Source organism: Poromitra crassiceps, assembly GCF_964638095.1.
Source record: "Poromitra crassiceps genome assembly, chromosome: 7".
Classification (NCBI taxonomy): Eukaryota; Metazoa; Chordata; class Actinopteri; order Beryciformes; family Melamphaidae; genus Poromitra; species Poromitra crassiceps.
In genome coordinates, this window is record NC_139628.1 from 4,569,216 (window position 1) to 4,584,604 (window position 15,389).

At 42.1% G+C, this 15,389-nt stretch overlaps 1 protein-coding gene across 1 annotated transcript; it reads right to left on the reverse strand.

Moving 5' to 3' along the window:
• Positions 1–411: 411 nt before the first annotated feature.
• On the reverse strand, positions 412–14,951 carry LOC310779805 (protein turtle-like). The gene is made up of 6 exons (XM_083640309.1): positions 14,929–14,951; positions 14,228–14,263; positions 5,721–5,978; positions 3,341–3,583; positions 1,664–1,840; positions 412–1,336 (listed from the first exon to the last, which is right to left on the reverse strand). Exons 3-6 carry the CDS (start codon positions 5,884–5,886, stop codon positions 1,224–1,226), a joined length of 699 nt encoding a protein of 232 aa, XP_083496435.1. The 5' UTR covers positions 5,887–5,978; positions 14,228–14,263; positions 14,929–14,951; the 3' UTR covers positions 412–1,223.
• Between the last annotated feature and the right edge of the window lie 438 nt (positions 14,952–15,389).

Here is a 15,389-nt window from a genome sequence, read left to right on the forward strand (position 1 = left end):
TCTGTTTTTGGTGAAATATGGGGTGTGCGGTGACATTTTTACTTTATAAATTACGGACATGGCAAATATTAGGTCACAGACTAGGTCTGAATAGGGTTTAAGATGTGTGCCCATTCTACAGCTTGGCGATGTGAAATCAACAATGATTTTGGTGCGATATGAGATTAATTACTTTTTATTTCGAACATGTAAATAAAATAAGAAAATATAAAAAATAGAACATTAAGAAAAAACAAAATAAGAAATAAACAGTAGATAATATAAGAGAGGGCTACGACGCTCTGGATCAAAGTTGAATTTTTTTAAAAAGAAGGTGCTCTTTGGAACTCAAAAGGGGAAAGTCCATATAAAAATTGAAAAAAGTCCAAGGCAACTCTTCTTATGAATAAAAAGCCTTTATTCTATCTTGGCTAGTTCAAACACTCCAACATGTTTCGGCCTAAGCCTTCATCAGGGACAATCTGAATGAGCTGAACCCCAGTGCTGACTGAAAACAAGGTCTTGATTACCAACAGCTTGTGCCTAATCATGTCATAGTAAATCACATCAGTCAAATCTGTAAAGCCTGTAGGGGTCAGCAAACACCAGATACTTTGAATACAGATTAACAAAAAACATCAAAAATTCATGAAACATCACAGGACAATACAATAAAAGACCAAGATGACTACTTACACAGTAGAGTATAGAATATACATGGGCCATTGCATCAAACCCATAAGCATAAATGAGGCATTCATAAACAGGACAACATATCAATAGAATCATTAAGACCAGGGGGGACAGTAGCCTGTAATTTGTGAATCCACCGGCTTTCTTTTTGGTTCAAGGCTTTCTGACTATCTCCTCGTCGGATGGTCTGGGGCACACAATCCATACCAATGGCTGTGAAGGAATTGGAAGAACATTGATGAACATCTTTAAGATGCTTTGTCATGGCATATCTAATGTTTCCTATCTGAACTGCATGCTTATGCTCATATAATCTGTCCTGCAGTCTACGTTTTGTGCGCCCTACGTAGAACACATTGCATTTAGAGCATGACAAAATATAAACGTGTGTAGTCTTACAATTAATGAAATGATTCATTTTGTAAGTAATTTTTGTGGTCGGGTGTGTAAAGCCCTTTGATGTGACCACTACATCACATTGTTTACATACTGTTTGTGGGAGACCCCTAATCCCTCCCTCTCTCTGTCTCTCTCTCTTTCATCCATTCATCTCAGAAGTGATGCTCGGTGGTGACAACGGCAATGACATCATGATTGTCATCATGCAGTCCCTTGTCACCCTGGTTGGGTGGCCCCGTTGCCATGGTGATGGGTGGGGCTTTTCCTGCAGTCAGAGCAGAGTTAAAGAAACATTTAGATCATTTGATTGGTTATCCACCGCTCCCAGACGAACATTTCATCCAAATAATCTGAAATCAACCGACCGTTAAAATAAAAGTAAGCATCACTGTCCAAACATGAAAAGCAACACATTTGTAGACGTACATGTGGAAGGATATATAAAATGCTTTCCTTTGCGAACTGCAAGGCAACACTTGTAATCTACAGGTTTTGTCCAATATTGAAATGTTCTAGAATTGCATGTTGTGTTAACATAAATATGGTTTCTATCTACCACTTAGCCTACTGTGGATGTTTGTATGTATTTTACCTCCACGTCTGTTGCAATACAAATACAGCATCAGGACAGTTGAGATACAGTAAGGGCAGAACACCAGTAGGTGGCAGACCAGTCTGTCAATAGGCAGGAGGCCCGCCGAGGCATTGGTTAGAGCTGTGGCATTGGTTAGAGCTGTGGCAGTGGGTGGAGCTGTGGCAGTGGGTGGAGCTGTGGCGAGAGAGGAGAGAAGCACTCAGGTGAATATCTGGGGTGTGTTCAATCTGTAACAAGGTCATTGGTCTGAAGCGTTGTTTTTCTTTGGCAGATGACAACTTCCTCTGTCCAAATTTAAACTCAATCCCTGCCAGAGTTTCAAAGGAAAAGTCGCCAGCCATCGCCAGCGTTTTTGATCATTTTCACACTAATCTTCCAAGATCCACAGAATATTTTCTTCTGGGACTATGTAAACACTGAATATCCTAAAAGAAAAAAGAGAGCCTCTACTTTCATAGAAAAAAAAAGATTGATTCTACCTTCATCCGTTCTTTAGTTAATATCGACACTTGCGTTTTCATCAAAACGTCCGTCTGTCCCCAAAAAGCGGATTTTTTTATTTCTTTTTTGTAAATGATACAAGTAGTCATCTTCACGGGTCCTGAACTGAATCACATCTCTCTGATGGCAGGTAATGGCCGGTGTTACACTGGTGGTTTCCCTTTCCCCGCAAATATGTCCGTGGTGACCGCTTTCACTATAGCACCGGTGCGAGAGGCAGATTCACCCGCTCTCAGGAGAGAGGAGGCGGGGTCACGCTCTCGTCTTGCACGTGGAAGACTGGTTCTAAGTGTATGGAGGTCTCATCCGAAGGCTGAAATTTACACGGTGCGAGAGCTCATGAACTGGATTACTAAAGTAGCTGAGAAGTGACTTGTGTACGTTTGCCAGCGCTTGGTGAAAAGGAATCCTCCAGGTTTGATTGACTGTCACGAGTCCAGGCGCGGACTGCATAATCAGGCACGTCGGGCAAATGCCCGGTGGCCTGGCCTGGCCTGGCCTGCAAAAAAAAAGTCAGTCAGGCCACTCACTGAACAGCAGGCCAGGCGCCGCCTACTGGTTTACTAGTGGTTTTATTACTTTATTCAGGGTTAAAATTGGACTCGGCCCAAATTGGGCTTCAAACGGCCCAAATCGGGCTTCAAACGGCCCAAATTGGGCTTCAAACGGCCCAAATTATTCGCCGCCGCCCTTCGGACGCCGGCACGCGCGTCGGCCTGTATCAGCCTGGCCTGCTTGGTATCTAATGCCCGGCCTGAATTATGATCCCAGTCCGCCCCTGCACGAGTCCGTACTATCAGTGCGTCGCTCGGTCAAAGCGGGCTCGGGAGATTGTTCCTTGTCTCTGCTTCCTGGTTTTGGTGGACAATCACGGTTGCTTCTGTGTAACTCTGGAAGTGCAGTAGGATTTCATAAGGTGAGTAAGAGCGCCATCTATCACATGACACGGATTGACGTGTTATCACGTAAATGGCAGGGAAGCATCTCATAAATGACGTCAATGGCAGGGAAAGAGTTAATGGCCGGAAGTACAGTCTACAAAAGAGGACGTTTTAGGAACGTTCTGGACATTTTGTAAAAGTTTTGGGACGTTTGTCACTTGAGATAACTTTTATGGAACGTTACGCAAGGTCCCCAGAATGTCCCCTCCTACATGTAGAGTAACCTCCTCACCTCTTATAGCCAGCCAGCTGGGTGGAGACTCTCCATGATCAGAGATGGTACACTTATAGAGGCCTTCATCAGACTTGGAAACATGATGGATGGTCATCTGTCCTGCAGACTCGGTCGTGATGAGGGAGCCATCTTTATAGAAACCAGCTGGGAGGTTGGAGGGAGTCTTGGTTGTACAGGTCAGAGACACAGCAGCTTCCTCCATGACAGCATGGACAGGACTCTCCAGGATCACATTGCCATCTGAACACAGAGACACAGAGTCATCAAAGAAGAGTCAGAGTCGAGTCCGACTTGAGTCTCCATTATCTGAGTCCAAGTCTGGAGTTACTGACTGCGCCACTCAACACTTTTGCATGCCTGTTTCAACAATGGGGAGTCAGTCAGTCAGTCAGTCAATCAGCCCCTGAGATGTTGCTTTATCAATTAACAAGTCCGAGTGCCTGTCTCCAACTTCTGAGACCGAATGCTCAAGTCTGTCGAGAGACAAAACTAACTAAACTAACTATACATTCATCTTGTAAATAATTACGAAGTTATAGGCCCCTATTCTCCCACAGGCCTTCGGCGCTAAAACGGGCCTTCGGCGCTAAAAAACGTGCCTTGCGCCTGCCTCGGGAAGATATCAACATGGCTTTACGCTGCCAAATGCGCTTTAGGCCGAATGGGCGTGGCGCACTCCCTGAATGGGCGAGAATGGGCGTTTCGGCGTTAAATATCGGCGTAATGATATCTTCCCACCTGGCGTAAATTTAGCGCTTTGCGCTTTTGAAAACCAGGCCTATTCAGTGCGCTGGTTGCGTGGAGCACTCCCCTCTGGCTCCCCTCTGTCACCCTTCTCTGTGTCACTCTCTCCTCAGTCTGACAGGCACAATACGACTCTCTCTCTCTGACTCCCTCGCTCAGACAGACACAACACACTTCCCATAGGAAAAATAAGTTGTAAGTTCACTGCCTGGTGTCCCAGCATGCATTGTGGTACTCCATTTCGCTACTAAATAGCAACTAAATGAGCCGAAATATATGGTTAAATGCTCCCAAAATAATGTGTAATGGTAACACAACCTGCAATTGTAGAACATTTCAATATTGGACCAAATAAAACATCAAAATGAAAACACCACCCTATGTGAAACATATATGTCCTCCTGGGCCTATATATACCCCTTGTCGATTTAACGTGATTTAGATAAGTGACATACATACTGTGATGTCCGCTCCAATAACTTTGCCCTACTTCACATTTAGTTTTACAATAAAAACACATTTATGCAATGACTTTACATAATGTAGGGTATATTTATGTGCATCATCCTTCCTGCAGCAGGCGAGAGTGTAGGGTATTTACATGCTTGCAGTATTTAAACTGCAGTTAGATTGGTTTGAGAAGCATAATAATATGGAATAATAGCCTATATATGGAGACAGACAGACTGGATGAAGGGAGGGAGGAAGGGGGGGGGCAGAGCGCTTGGCTTTGTCTGGTTTTACCGGATTTGTCCAGGAATTGGAGCTTAAAAGGCAAGCGTATGACTCTTTACTGCAATTCTCCAATGAGCCGACTATGCATAATTTTACGCTTAAAAGGCGTGGTTATAATGGTTGAGGCTGAGTGTAGCGCCGATACCAAGATAGCGAGTGCGCTGGTCCACACCCACTTACTGCGCTAGGCGGCCTAGCGCTAGGCCTTAAACGCAGTTTCTACACCGATTGCAACGATAGGGCCCATAAAGTGTAAATTATTCCAGAGAACAATTTGAGGCACAAGGTCTTACCATGCAGAGTTGCTTGCTGCTCAGTCTCCTCCCTACTGGAGGGCTGCTCACATTCTTTTCAGGCTCCATCTGGGCCCTTCTAGATCTAACTTCTTTCTGTCTCTTTCTAAAAAAAAAAACTAAACTCGTACCACTGTTCCTTCAGAATTTGTAGTTGTCATAGACTGTGCTCCATAGTTGATTGCTCTATTGCAGACAAAAATGTGTTATTGTAAGTCGCTTTGGATAAAAGCGTCTGCCAAATGACGTAATGTAATGTAAAAATGTAATCTTATAGTATAGGGGTGAGACATGGAAACTCAAGCTTAGAACACCAGCTGTAGCGCCATCTACAGACCGGAGGCTAAGTGTCTTAAAATGCTAATTTCACCACAAGTCCAAGTCCGAGTCATGAGTGCTCAAGTTGAGTCACAAGTGCTGAAAATGAGTCCTCGAGTATACAACACTTACTGAACATATATATATATATATATATATATATATATATATATATATATATATATATATATATATATATATATATATATATATATATATATATATATATATATATAAATAGATAGATAGACAGACAGATACGTATTTATTTGGTTATTTATAATTACCAGTGACAGTGATGTTGACAGTGTTGCTGGTGTCTCCCTCTCTAGACTCACACCAGTAAACTCCACTGTCCATTTGGAGTGTGTGGCTGATCCTGCAAGAAGAACCTATTGATTTGCCCCAGTCAACTCCACACTCAGACGCCTTTCCACTGACCTCCATCATCATCACCCTCCATCCAGCAGAGCTGTCCTCACAGCTCAGGGTGATCGACTGTCCAAGAAAGAACTGGGATCTACTGGGACTCACAGACAGAGAGGCTGGGAGAGGTTGGGGTAGGAAGGTCAAATTACATGATGATCCATTACATACTAACTAACTAAAAACTAAATGACCACTTGATCATCACAATGTCTGAAATCCCCAAAAATACAAATTTAATATAATTTAATATAATATAATATACATTTCATAAGATCTACGTTAAAATAATTTTTTGACTATATAATATGCTTGTTTGTTTGTTTATTTATTTATTTATTTTTGTCATTGAGATGACCTAATTTCACTTGTTTGCAAGTGGAAATGCAAAGCAACCTGTTTCAAGCGTTATCTTGAATTAAGTAACCAGAGAGGTGATCTGTCTTATTTCAAGATACAGACACTTGAGAAGAAGAAAGAAAATTGTCAAAACAGTTCAAACTGCACTGGAAACAAGTGGGATGATGTCATCTCACTGGCACATGTTTCTAGCCTGCTAGATTTTAAGACTTAGTACAGCATGAGGTTAAATGACTTGTGTTGTCATGACAACAGCATACAATTATTGGCCTCTGGTGCATTTTTCCTACTCGTCTATTTAAAAGGTTGTTTCAAGATTCAAGATACTTTTAATAGCCATAATAATTAATCATAATATTACAAACGAGGCATTTGTCTTTGTGCAGTATGAGGCACAGCGATCACAGCAATAGCAGAAGATGGAGCAAACAGAAAGACAACTAAGCACTAAATGTTTGCGAGACTAGAAGGTAAGGCCTTTATGACGATGATGTTCCGTTTGCCTGAACTCATCCTATTCACCTTATGTTCAGACCTTACAGTGGGCCAAATTCTTCCGGGTCCGTCTAACACTTCCGGCGGTCACGGCGCCAAATATGAAAGAACGTCATGAAGAAGAGAGTCGTTTTTGTAGTGGACAGCGCAGGGTGTAAAACAAAGAACATAGCCTACTACTTTGAGCTCGGTACACAGCAAGCAAGTGAGTATCCACTGTTAGCCAGGTCAGATAACGTTATCGTCGACAATGACAAGCACTTTCTTGTAAAACATACCTGGACTCCAACAAAGAAAGTTTCGGATGGTTTTCTCTCCTCCGAGGCAGCGCGAGCCATTAACGTTAATAAAGACCCGCAGACGTTAACGTAATTCCCTGGAATGCGAGACTTAACGAGCCAGTTACATGGCGTTGCATTCTTAGACATTGCCGTTTGCTTTTATTTGGTATGTTACATACAATTGGCTAAATTATTAGTTAATTCAGAGTTAGATGATATTGGAGCAGCGCAGCCATTTTTTATTTTATTTTATTATTATTTTTAGCCGGAAGTCGTAGGACGGCCACAGGACCGGGTCAAATGGGCGTGGCTACATAAGGTGAATACTAGCATATTATATGTAAGTAGCCAGCGCTACTCATTATAAGAAATAAAAAGAATAAAGAGTACCACTTTGGCCTTTGATCTGCTACGTTCTTTTATACAATATGTACTGTTGTAGCTTTTTATTTTATTTCTTGTAATTGTGTATTGCTGAGTGACATAACAAGTGACAAAACGACCACTTTGGCACTTGGCCTATAGCCTTCCACTTTGCACTGATCACTGGTAAACTGCTACTTTGTACTTATATTGTGTTGAACTTTGCACTTTATGTTTATGTTTTTATCCAGGATGTTGTTGATGTTATGTCTGTTTTCATTGTTTTTATGTCTTGCTGTAACCCAAAGTGCCCTTCTGGGACATACGAATCAACTAAAAGTCCTTTAAAGTCCTATATAATGGGGTCTGTGTGAATGTCCCATCTAAAATGTCCAGTAAAAGTCCTTCAAGTGTCCGTGGGAATGGTAATGTATTTTACTATGACCCTGATGAAGGCGACAAGACGAAATGCATTAGTCTAATTAAAATTTGTGTTGTCTTTACTACAAATGTTGCTCGAAGAAGCTAGCAAGCTGTTGTAAAAAGTAAGGGTTTAACCTGCTTTTCCGTCCGTCCGATGTTCAATAACGCGATATCTGAGGAACGCCTTGACGGAATTTCATCAAATTTGCCTCAAACATCGACTTAGACTCAAGGATGGTCTGATTAGATTTTGGTGCTCAAAGGTCAAAGGTCAAGTTCACTGTGACCTCTCGAACGCCATTTTAAAGCTTGTTAACGCGATATCTCAAGAATGCCTTGACGGAATTGCATCAAATTGTCCTCAAACATTAACTTGGCCTCAAGGATGAACTGATTACATTTTGATGGTCAAAGTTCAAGGTCACTGTGACCTCACGAACGCCATTCCCAAGTTCGTTAACACGATATCTCAAGAACGGCTTGATGGAATTTCTTCTGATTTGGCTCAAACATCAACTTGGACGCGAGGATGACCTGATTCAATTTTGGTTATCAAAGGTCAAAGGTCAAGGTTACTGTGACCTCTCAAATGACTGGCGGAGGCATAAATCTGTGGTGCGGTCGTTCTAGTTTAGATGGTAGAAGGCTGGTCTTTGTCACCATGATGTCACCAGTGGCTGTATCAAAGTACTGACAGCAATATATAATACAGGGATGCGCCCAATCTGAAGCTCCAGGGCCGTTGTCTATAAATATGCCTGTGTAGAATGGAGCTCTGTGGCCCTGAGTCAATGGCATAATGAATATTGATCAAACTTGATCAATATTCATTGTGTTTATTATTATTTGTATGTTGTTGTTTTTTACATTTATGTCATTTGTAACATGGCTATATGGAAATAAATAGTACTTTGGTCAAATTCCCAGTATATTCTGAAAACACAAAACACTTTGGATTCCCAATTGACCAAACGAAACTGACTGAGTATAGCTTTATAAATGATATGTTGTATTTTATTGTATTTTCATCTAATTTGCAGTTAGAGTTGTAGTCAAAGAGTAGGAGAATACATTCAGTTGCATCATTATCCATGTGATATTGGCTATAATGGTGATATTGACTTTGAAATTTAGATTATACGCTAGATGAGAATGAGAATAATATTTCCCCCCCGTATTGCATCCATCTACTCTGGAATGGTAATAAGGTTTATTTACAGTGGTTTCATATTCCTTAGATTCTTACCTATACCAAAGGGTAACTGAAATATGCAGAGAGGCCTTATGGTTGAGGAGCTATTCCGGATTCATTTTGGATATGTTATTTTAGGTGTTTTTTCCTGAATTTTGGCTAGGGTAAATCATCTACTCAGATAATCAAATGCAAAATACTCCGTTAATTTGTGGTGTTTGACGGTGTGTTTCTGTGACTATCTGCTTTGCACACAGGAAACAAATGGAGCAGAAACAGAGCAGAGGTGGAAATGAACATTTCAAAAGGTGTGAACTCAGAGACGTAAAGCGGGGCCACCCTGCATCTGGTCTGAAACGCCAACCTAGAACCATAACTCATAAGCCCTGTGTGCAGTTAACAAGAATGTGGGTGTGTTCTAACAGGAAAATACACACAGGCTACAGTGGCCATTTCCGGGCATCCTCAGCCTCCTTGGTCATTCATAGGTGTATCAGAATCAGAATCCGTTTTATTGGCCAAATATGTAGACATACAATGAATTTGACTCTGATATACGTTGCTCTCAAAGTACTTACACAGGAAAAAGAAAAGGTATGCAGCTAAAACAACAAACAAGTACAGCTGTCAAATAAAGCAAGTTAACTGCTATTTACATTATATACAATAAGTGATGGAGAGTGACCATTATCAATATGTAAATAGGAGAAAATAATAATAATTATGTACAAACTAGTATATACAAACCACACTGGATAGTAAACAAGGCTATAAGTCAGATATTGCACAGTTGTTTCTCGATCTACTATATAAGCAAAGCTTTGAGACAGTTATTACACAGTTATTAAGTTATTGACAATTTAAGCCATTTATCTATGTTTGCTAGCTAGTTGGTTTGGAGGCAGTTTTGACATGCGTGAACGGTGAACTCTTCACAGTGTAGTGTAACAGTTGACACCTTCCAGGGAGGAACTAGCTGCACGTATACCATTTTAACATTAGGCTTATGAAATTACTAAGAATATATATTTTTAATCATTTTGGAAATAAATTGTAATCTCCAATCTTTCCATGTACCCCTGCCTGGTTGGAATAGAGTCATTCAGAGTACTTCTTAAAGAGACATTACATAGGGATTGATCTTGTTTTTCTTGATGTGCTTTTTATCATATCTTGTTGCTTATTTGTACTACTAGGCATCAGCCTTAGGGCAATTAAAGGAACCCGTTCCCCCATGCACCAGCCCGTGGGCGCTTCCCCCCCACACACACACTGCACTATGTCAGGTCCAACTAAGCGTAAGTTTGAAGTCGATCCGACAAACGGTTCTCGAGATACGCGAAGGACAGACATACAGACAGTCCTGGAATAAGTCCAAATTGCATGAAATGGGGCACCGCATTCCATCGGGGTCCGAGCAGCGCACTCCCCAAGTTTGAAGTCACAATCGGACAAATGTTTCTCGAGATAAACTGCTTTTTGTGTTGCCAGTAGGTGGCGCTATGCCAGATTGCACGGAATTCAGCTCCCTGCACTCCGTTGAGTCCCCCTAACCGCACTGCCCGAGTTTTAAGTTTTAAGTCGATCAGATGAATGGCTATCAAGATACAGTGCTATTTGTGTTGCCAGTAGGTGGCGCTTTGCCCAATTGCACGAAAATAGGGCACTGCACTGCACAATAGGCCACAGTGGTGGAAATGGCCAGGTTTTGCTCTGGGAACTCTACTTACACAGGATGGGGGTTCCCGGAAGTGGTGTGGCCCTAGAGGTCTGAATGCGTGACTCATTATAGCCTACCATTATAGCCACGTTAAAATCTCTTAGAAATATCACTTAACTAAGATCACTGAGCTCTACTGATTATTTCCCCTAGATTTTATTCATGACAGACCCCCCTCATTCTCGACCATTCATTGTCAACGACCCTACTTACAGCACCATTCACTCTCTCAACGACTGTACTCACAGCAGTGTTTACTCTTCTCACTTAGCCCAGAACAGCCAGGGCTTGAAGGAGCACACGCTTGATTGAACACAAATGTATTCATATTGAACGTGTTTGACGTCCGAATCGCACAAAAACAGGGCACTGCACTCCGTCAGGTCGCCATCAGCGCACCCCCCAAGTTTGAAGTCGATCCGACCAACGGTTCTCGAGATACGTGAAGGACAGACAGAGAGAGAGACAGACAGACAGACAGACAGACAGACGATCCCGTCATTATAGTATAGATAGATTAATCTGCCCTAATTAAAAAATCCAGCTCCGTCAGGTCACCCGCACGAGTGCTCTTCACACTTCCTGAAAGTTTCAGCCCGATCGCACATAAAGCATATTTACAGCGACACACAGGGAGGAGGGAGCGGAAGCCGCTCTGATTGACATGGTCAGAGCCAATGACAGAGTTTGTAATAAGCCGGGAGCGGACATCCGGCTGCCACCGAAACAGTCGCTCCAATGGGAGAGCAGCTGTAGAGCAGGGGAGGGTTTATCCCTGTTGCCTGTTTCCGTGGCGCCAGACTCCTCGGACGGAAGGGAGAGGAGGCTGGCCAGCGAGACTAGGGTTAAGGTAACCCTAACCCTAACACTGTAAAGGCTGAATTATGCTCACCCTGCCGTGAAGGGCGCGGGGGTGGAGCGAGGGGCGGGCGCGTCAAATTACGTAAATTTGTTGGGCGTGGTTATGCGCGTGGTCCAGCGGCCGCTCGCATTGTGCCTGATATTTTTTCTAACAGCGCGAGCTTCTCTCCAAACATGGCTGCATTCAAACCATTGAGCCCTGAACACTGAGCTGTGTTTTCGCCACATTTCTTGACCCATGTGGTAGGCTATAAACTTAGATTTGCAACTGTTCGTTTTTAGTCATTTCACCAAGTAAATGTGTTGTGTTAAGAGCATTATTGAGAGAGATTAAAAGCAGCACAGAGTAGTAGGCTATCAGGGCTGAGTAGTAAAAACGGCTTTCAGTAAAAACAAGTTTGGTGAGTCCTTCATGTGCTGATGTGCGGTCGTTTGAGAGTGAAAGCGCACTCAGTACTGCACAGCGTTTCATTGCGACTTTTCACGGGCTGTTCTCACCATTGTACAATACATGGTGATCACTTTCTGAGTATAATGGCATCTGCCCCAGCGCGAGGTCTGCACGGTGACTACGGAGACTCGCGGGGCCCCACCCCCACGGAGCTTTGCTCGAGCATAAGAGCACCTTAACAGGACGGCTTTGCAAATGACAGCTTGCTCTCAAGGACCCCTGAATAAACAAAGTATAACCAAAAAAAATCAAATAAAAAAGGGGGGGCAGGAGCAGGGCCACGCCTCAACCATTCCTCTCACCACTCCTCTAATCACCTGAGGTGACAAGCTTACTTTATACCTGGCAGGGTTTCCCGAGAAAAGTTCTTAGGACCGGTGACAAGTAGGCTATCTTTTGACAGGGGCCGGCGGCCCGGCACAGCTCGCTGGCCAAGCATCTTTTGTGACATGGGCCCAGCGCAGGCTAGCGACAGACTGACTGATGGCAGCATTAAGGTATAGGGCCCTATCGTTTCTGTGATAACAGAATAACTGATTGAGAATCGTGGAATTGAGAATTAAAAAAAGCGATGACACAACTTCCATAGATCAAATTAGGCAATACAACAACAACAACAACAACAACAAACCAATCTTAACAATACTTTAAAGAAAATCCCTGATGCTTATAGGCCCAGTGGGGGGGGGGGGGTCAACTTGGCTTATATTACACTGGGGGAAATAAGCCTGCCAGGCTCAGTGAATGGGAGAGAAAAATATAATTTAAGTTAAGTTAAGTTAAGTTATCCCCTTGGGGAAATTCATCCTCTGCATTTGACCCATCCTCTAGGAACCTTCCTAGAACTAGGAGCAGTGGGCAGCCACTGTGCAGCGCCCGGGGACCAACTCCAGGGCCCCGTTCCAATACCCATACTTGTACTTCTTTCTTGTAGTATGTACTGCCGCTGCCCTCACATAGTATGGATTGTAGTGTGCAGCATGCATGCAAAATGCATACTATTGGGACACACTACATCTGTCGTCACATGAGCTTCCTGAACTCCGACCTCTTGCTCACTTCCGCCGATGTCCGCAGCGCCACATTTGAGTTTTATTTTTTATTTTTTATTTTTTTTATTCAATAAACAAAGTCTGGCAGTAACAAACAGTACATTATACAAAAAATTCAGACTAAACATTTACAAAATTGGAACAGACAATCAAATAAACAAAATAAAATAAATAAAGCAAAAACATTAAGTCAGAGTTCTAAACAGGAATCAAGATATGCATGTTTTGGTACACACCATGCTTGTTTGGTTTTAACATACCGGTATTTCAAGGCTTTCTTAAAGTTAATTATCTCATTCATGAACACGCAGCTCAGTCAGTGCGACGTAACTCCAGTAGGTGGCGGTAATGCACAAAAAGTTGTTTGCCAACCGCCATAAAACATTAGAAGGAGAAGAAGAAGACATAACTTCCTGCTGCGCAAAGGATTGTGGGGAAGTTTGCCTGGTGCAGCATGCATCGATGCATACTCCGAAATAGGAGCTGATGTAGTACAACATCCTGGTACTCTTGGCATACTGCATCTGACATACTATGTATTGGGACATACTAAATCTTTTTTTGCCTACTAAATAGTATGGAAGTATGGGTATTGGAACGGGGCCCAGTTCTTTTTGCCAGTACCTTGGTCAGGGGCACTGACAGGAGTATTAACCCTAACATACATGTCTTTCTTGATGGTGGGAGGAAACCGGAGCATCCGGAGTAAACCCACACGAACACGGGGAGAACATGCAAACTCCACACAGAAAGGACCTGGGACGGACCGGGGTTCGAACCCGGGACCTTCTTGCTGTGAGGCAACAGTGTTAACCACTGAGCCACCAGTTAGTTATCAGCTTACCTAGCATTGTCTGAGGGAAGGCCCACAGTGTCAGACTGTGAAAGCCCCTGCTTTAAATGGCATATTAGAAAAAATGAATTAAATTAAATGGCATATTAAAATATGCTATTCAATTAAATATATATTAAATATTATATTAAATAAAATAAAATAATTTTAAATATTTATATTACATATTTATATGAAATAATTATATTATTAAATTATATTAAAAATTATATTAAATATTATATTAAAATATATATAATATAACATATTAAAATTAAATGGCATATTAGTGGTGTGGTTCTTGTTAGTGGAAGCTGTCATGGCAGAAGTGTACAAACCTTGTGTGGGTCTGCAGCACAGCAGTGTGGTCAGCACTGAAGAGAAATGAAAGTATAGGTTAGTTTGAGGTTTTGCAGGCAGACAAGACAAACTGAGACCCGCTCTGCAGTGCACCCAGAACATCGGTCATATCTTCCATCCTTCAGATGAATTGCATTTTGCTTTACAGGACAAGACATGTATTGGGAATTTCACAATACAGGCACAACAGGTCTATCCCAACAGGGGGAGGTGCAAATGATGCAAGTTACTAAAATATGAAACAATTTATATATATGAAAAAAATAGATAAAAACACACACATTGTTTTCACTTCATTAGAAACAAATGGAATCTTGTCATTCAGCGCATGGGGAATGAGGGTAAGTTAGTGTATTGAGTAATCTTCCCTCTGAAGAACTCTGCTGTCCCTGTTGCCACCTCTCTGTGTCTTATTCACATAAAACTTCACTATAAAACAGATTTGTGTGTAATCAATGTCCCTCCCTTCTGTGGAATATAAAGCCTTCTTTTTTCAGAAGGTTTCTTCCTTTTCTGTCTAGTTATCCTTTCTAGGTTTTCAAAGTACAGTTATCTACTGTAATACAGTTACTACTAAAATCACTTATTTTATATTGCTAAGTCATTCTAGTGTTATAATAGTTATGGTACCAAATAATATTTGAAAAATTGAGAAAAGACACGCAGAGACTCTACTTACAGAGCAGCCATTGGGGAGGTGTGCCCCCCATCGTACAGCTTGGCGATATGAGGTGAACGCTTCGAAAGTTACCAGTTTTGTAGTGTATGTGGTTTTCCACCCAGCTTCAGGAAACAGGTTTCATGCAACATTATAGATTCTTTGCACTGAGGTGATAAAACCACCGTGATCAAAATACAATTACAAAGAACACAGGTAGACTAAATGTGAATGAAATAAAAACCAGAAGGAGCTGATCAAACGTTTCACCTCAAAATGAACAAGAGAAAGAAAGAAAATGAAGAAAAGATGACAGCAAAGACAGAGCTGACAGCAGAAAGTAAAGACAGAGTTCAGCAGAGCTGCAGAGAGGAGACCAGTGAGGGACTCTGGTTCAGTGAAGGCAGCAGGCCAGGTTCAAGAGCAAAAACAGGCTTTTATACCTGAGAAATAACCAGGAACAGAGAAGCGCTAGCAGACAG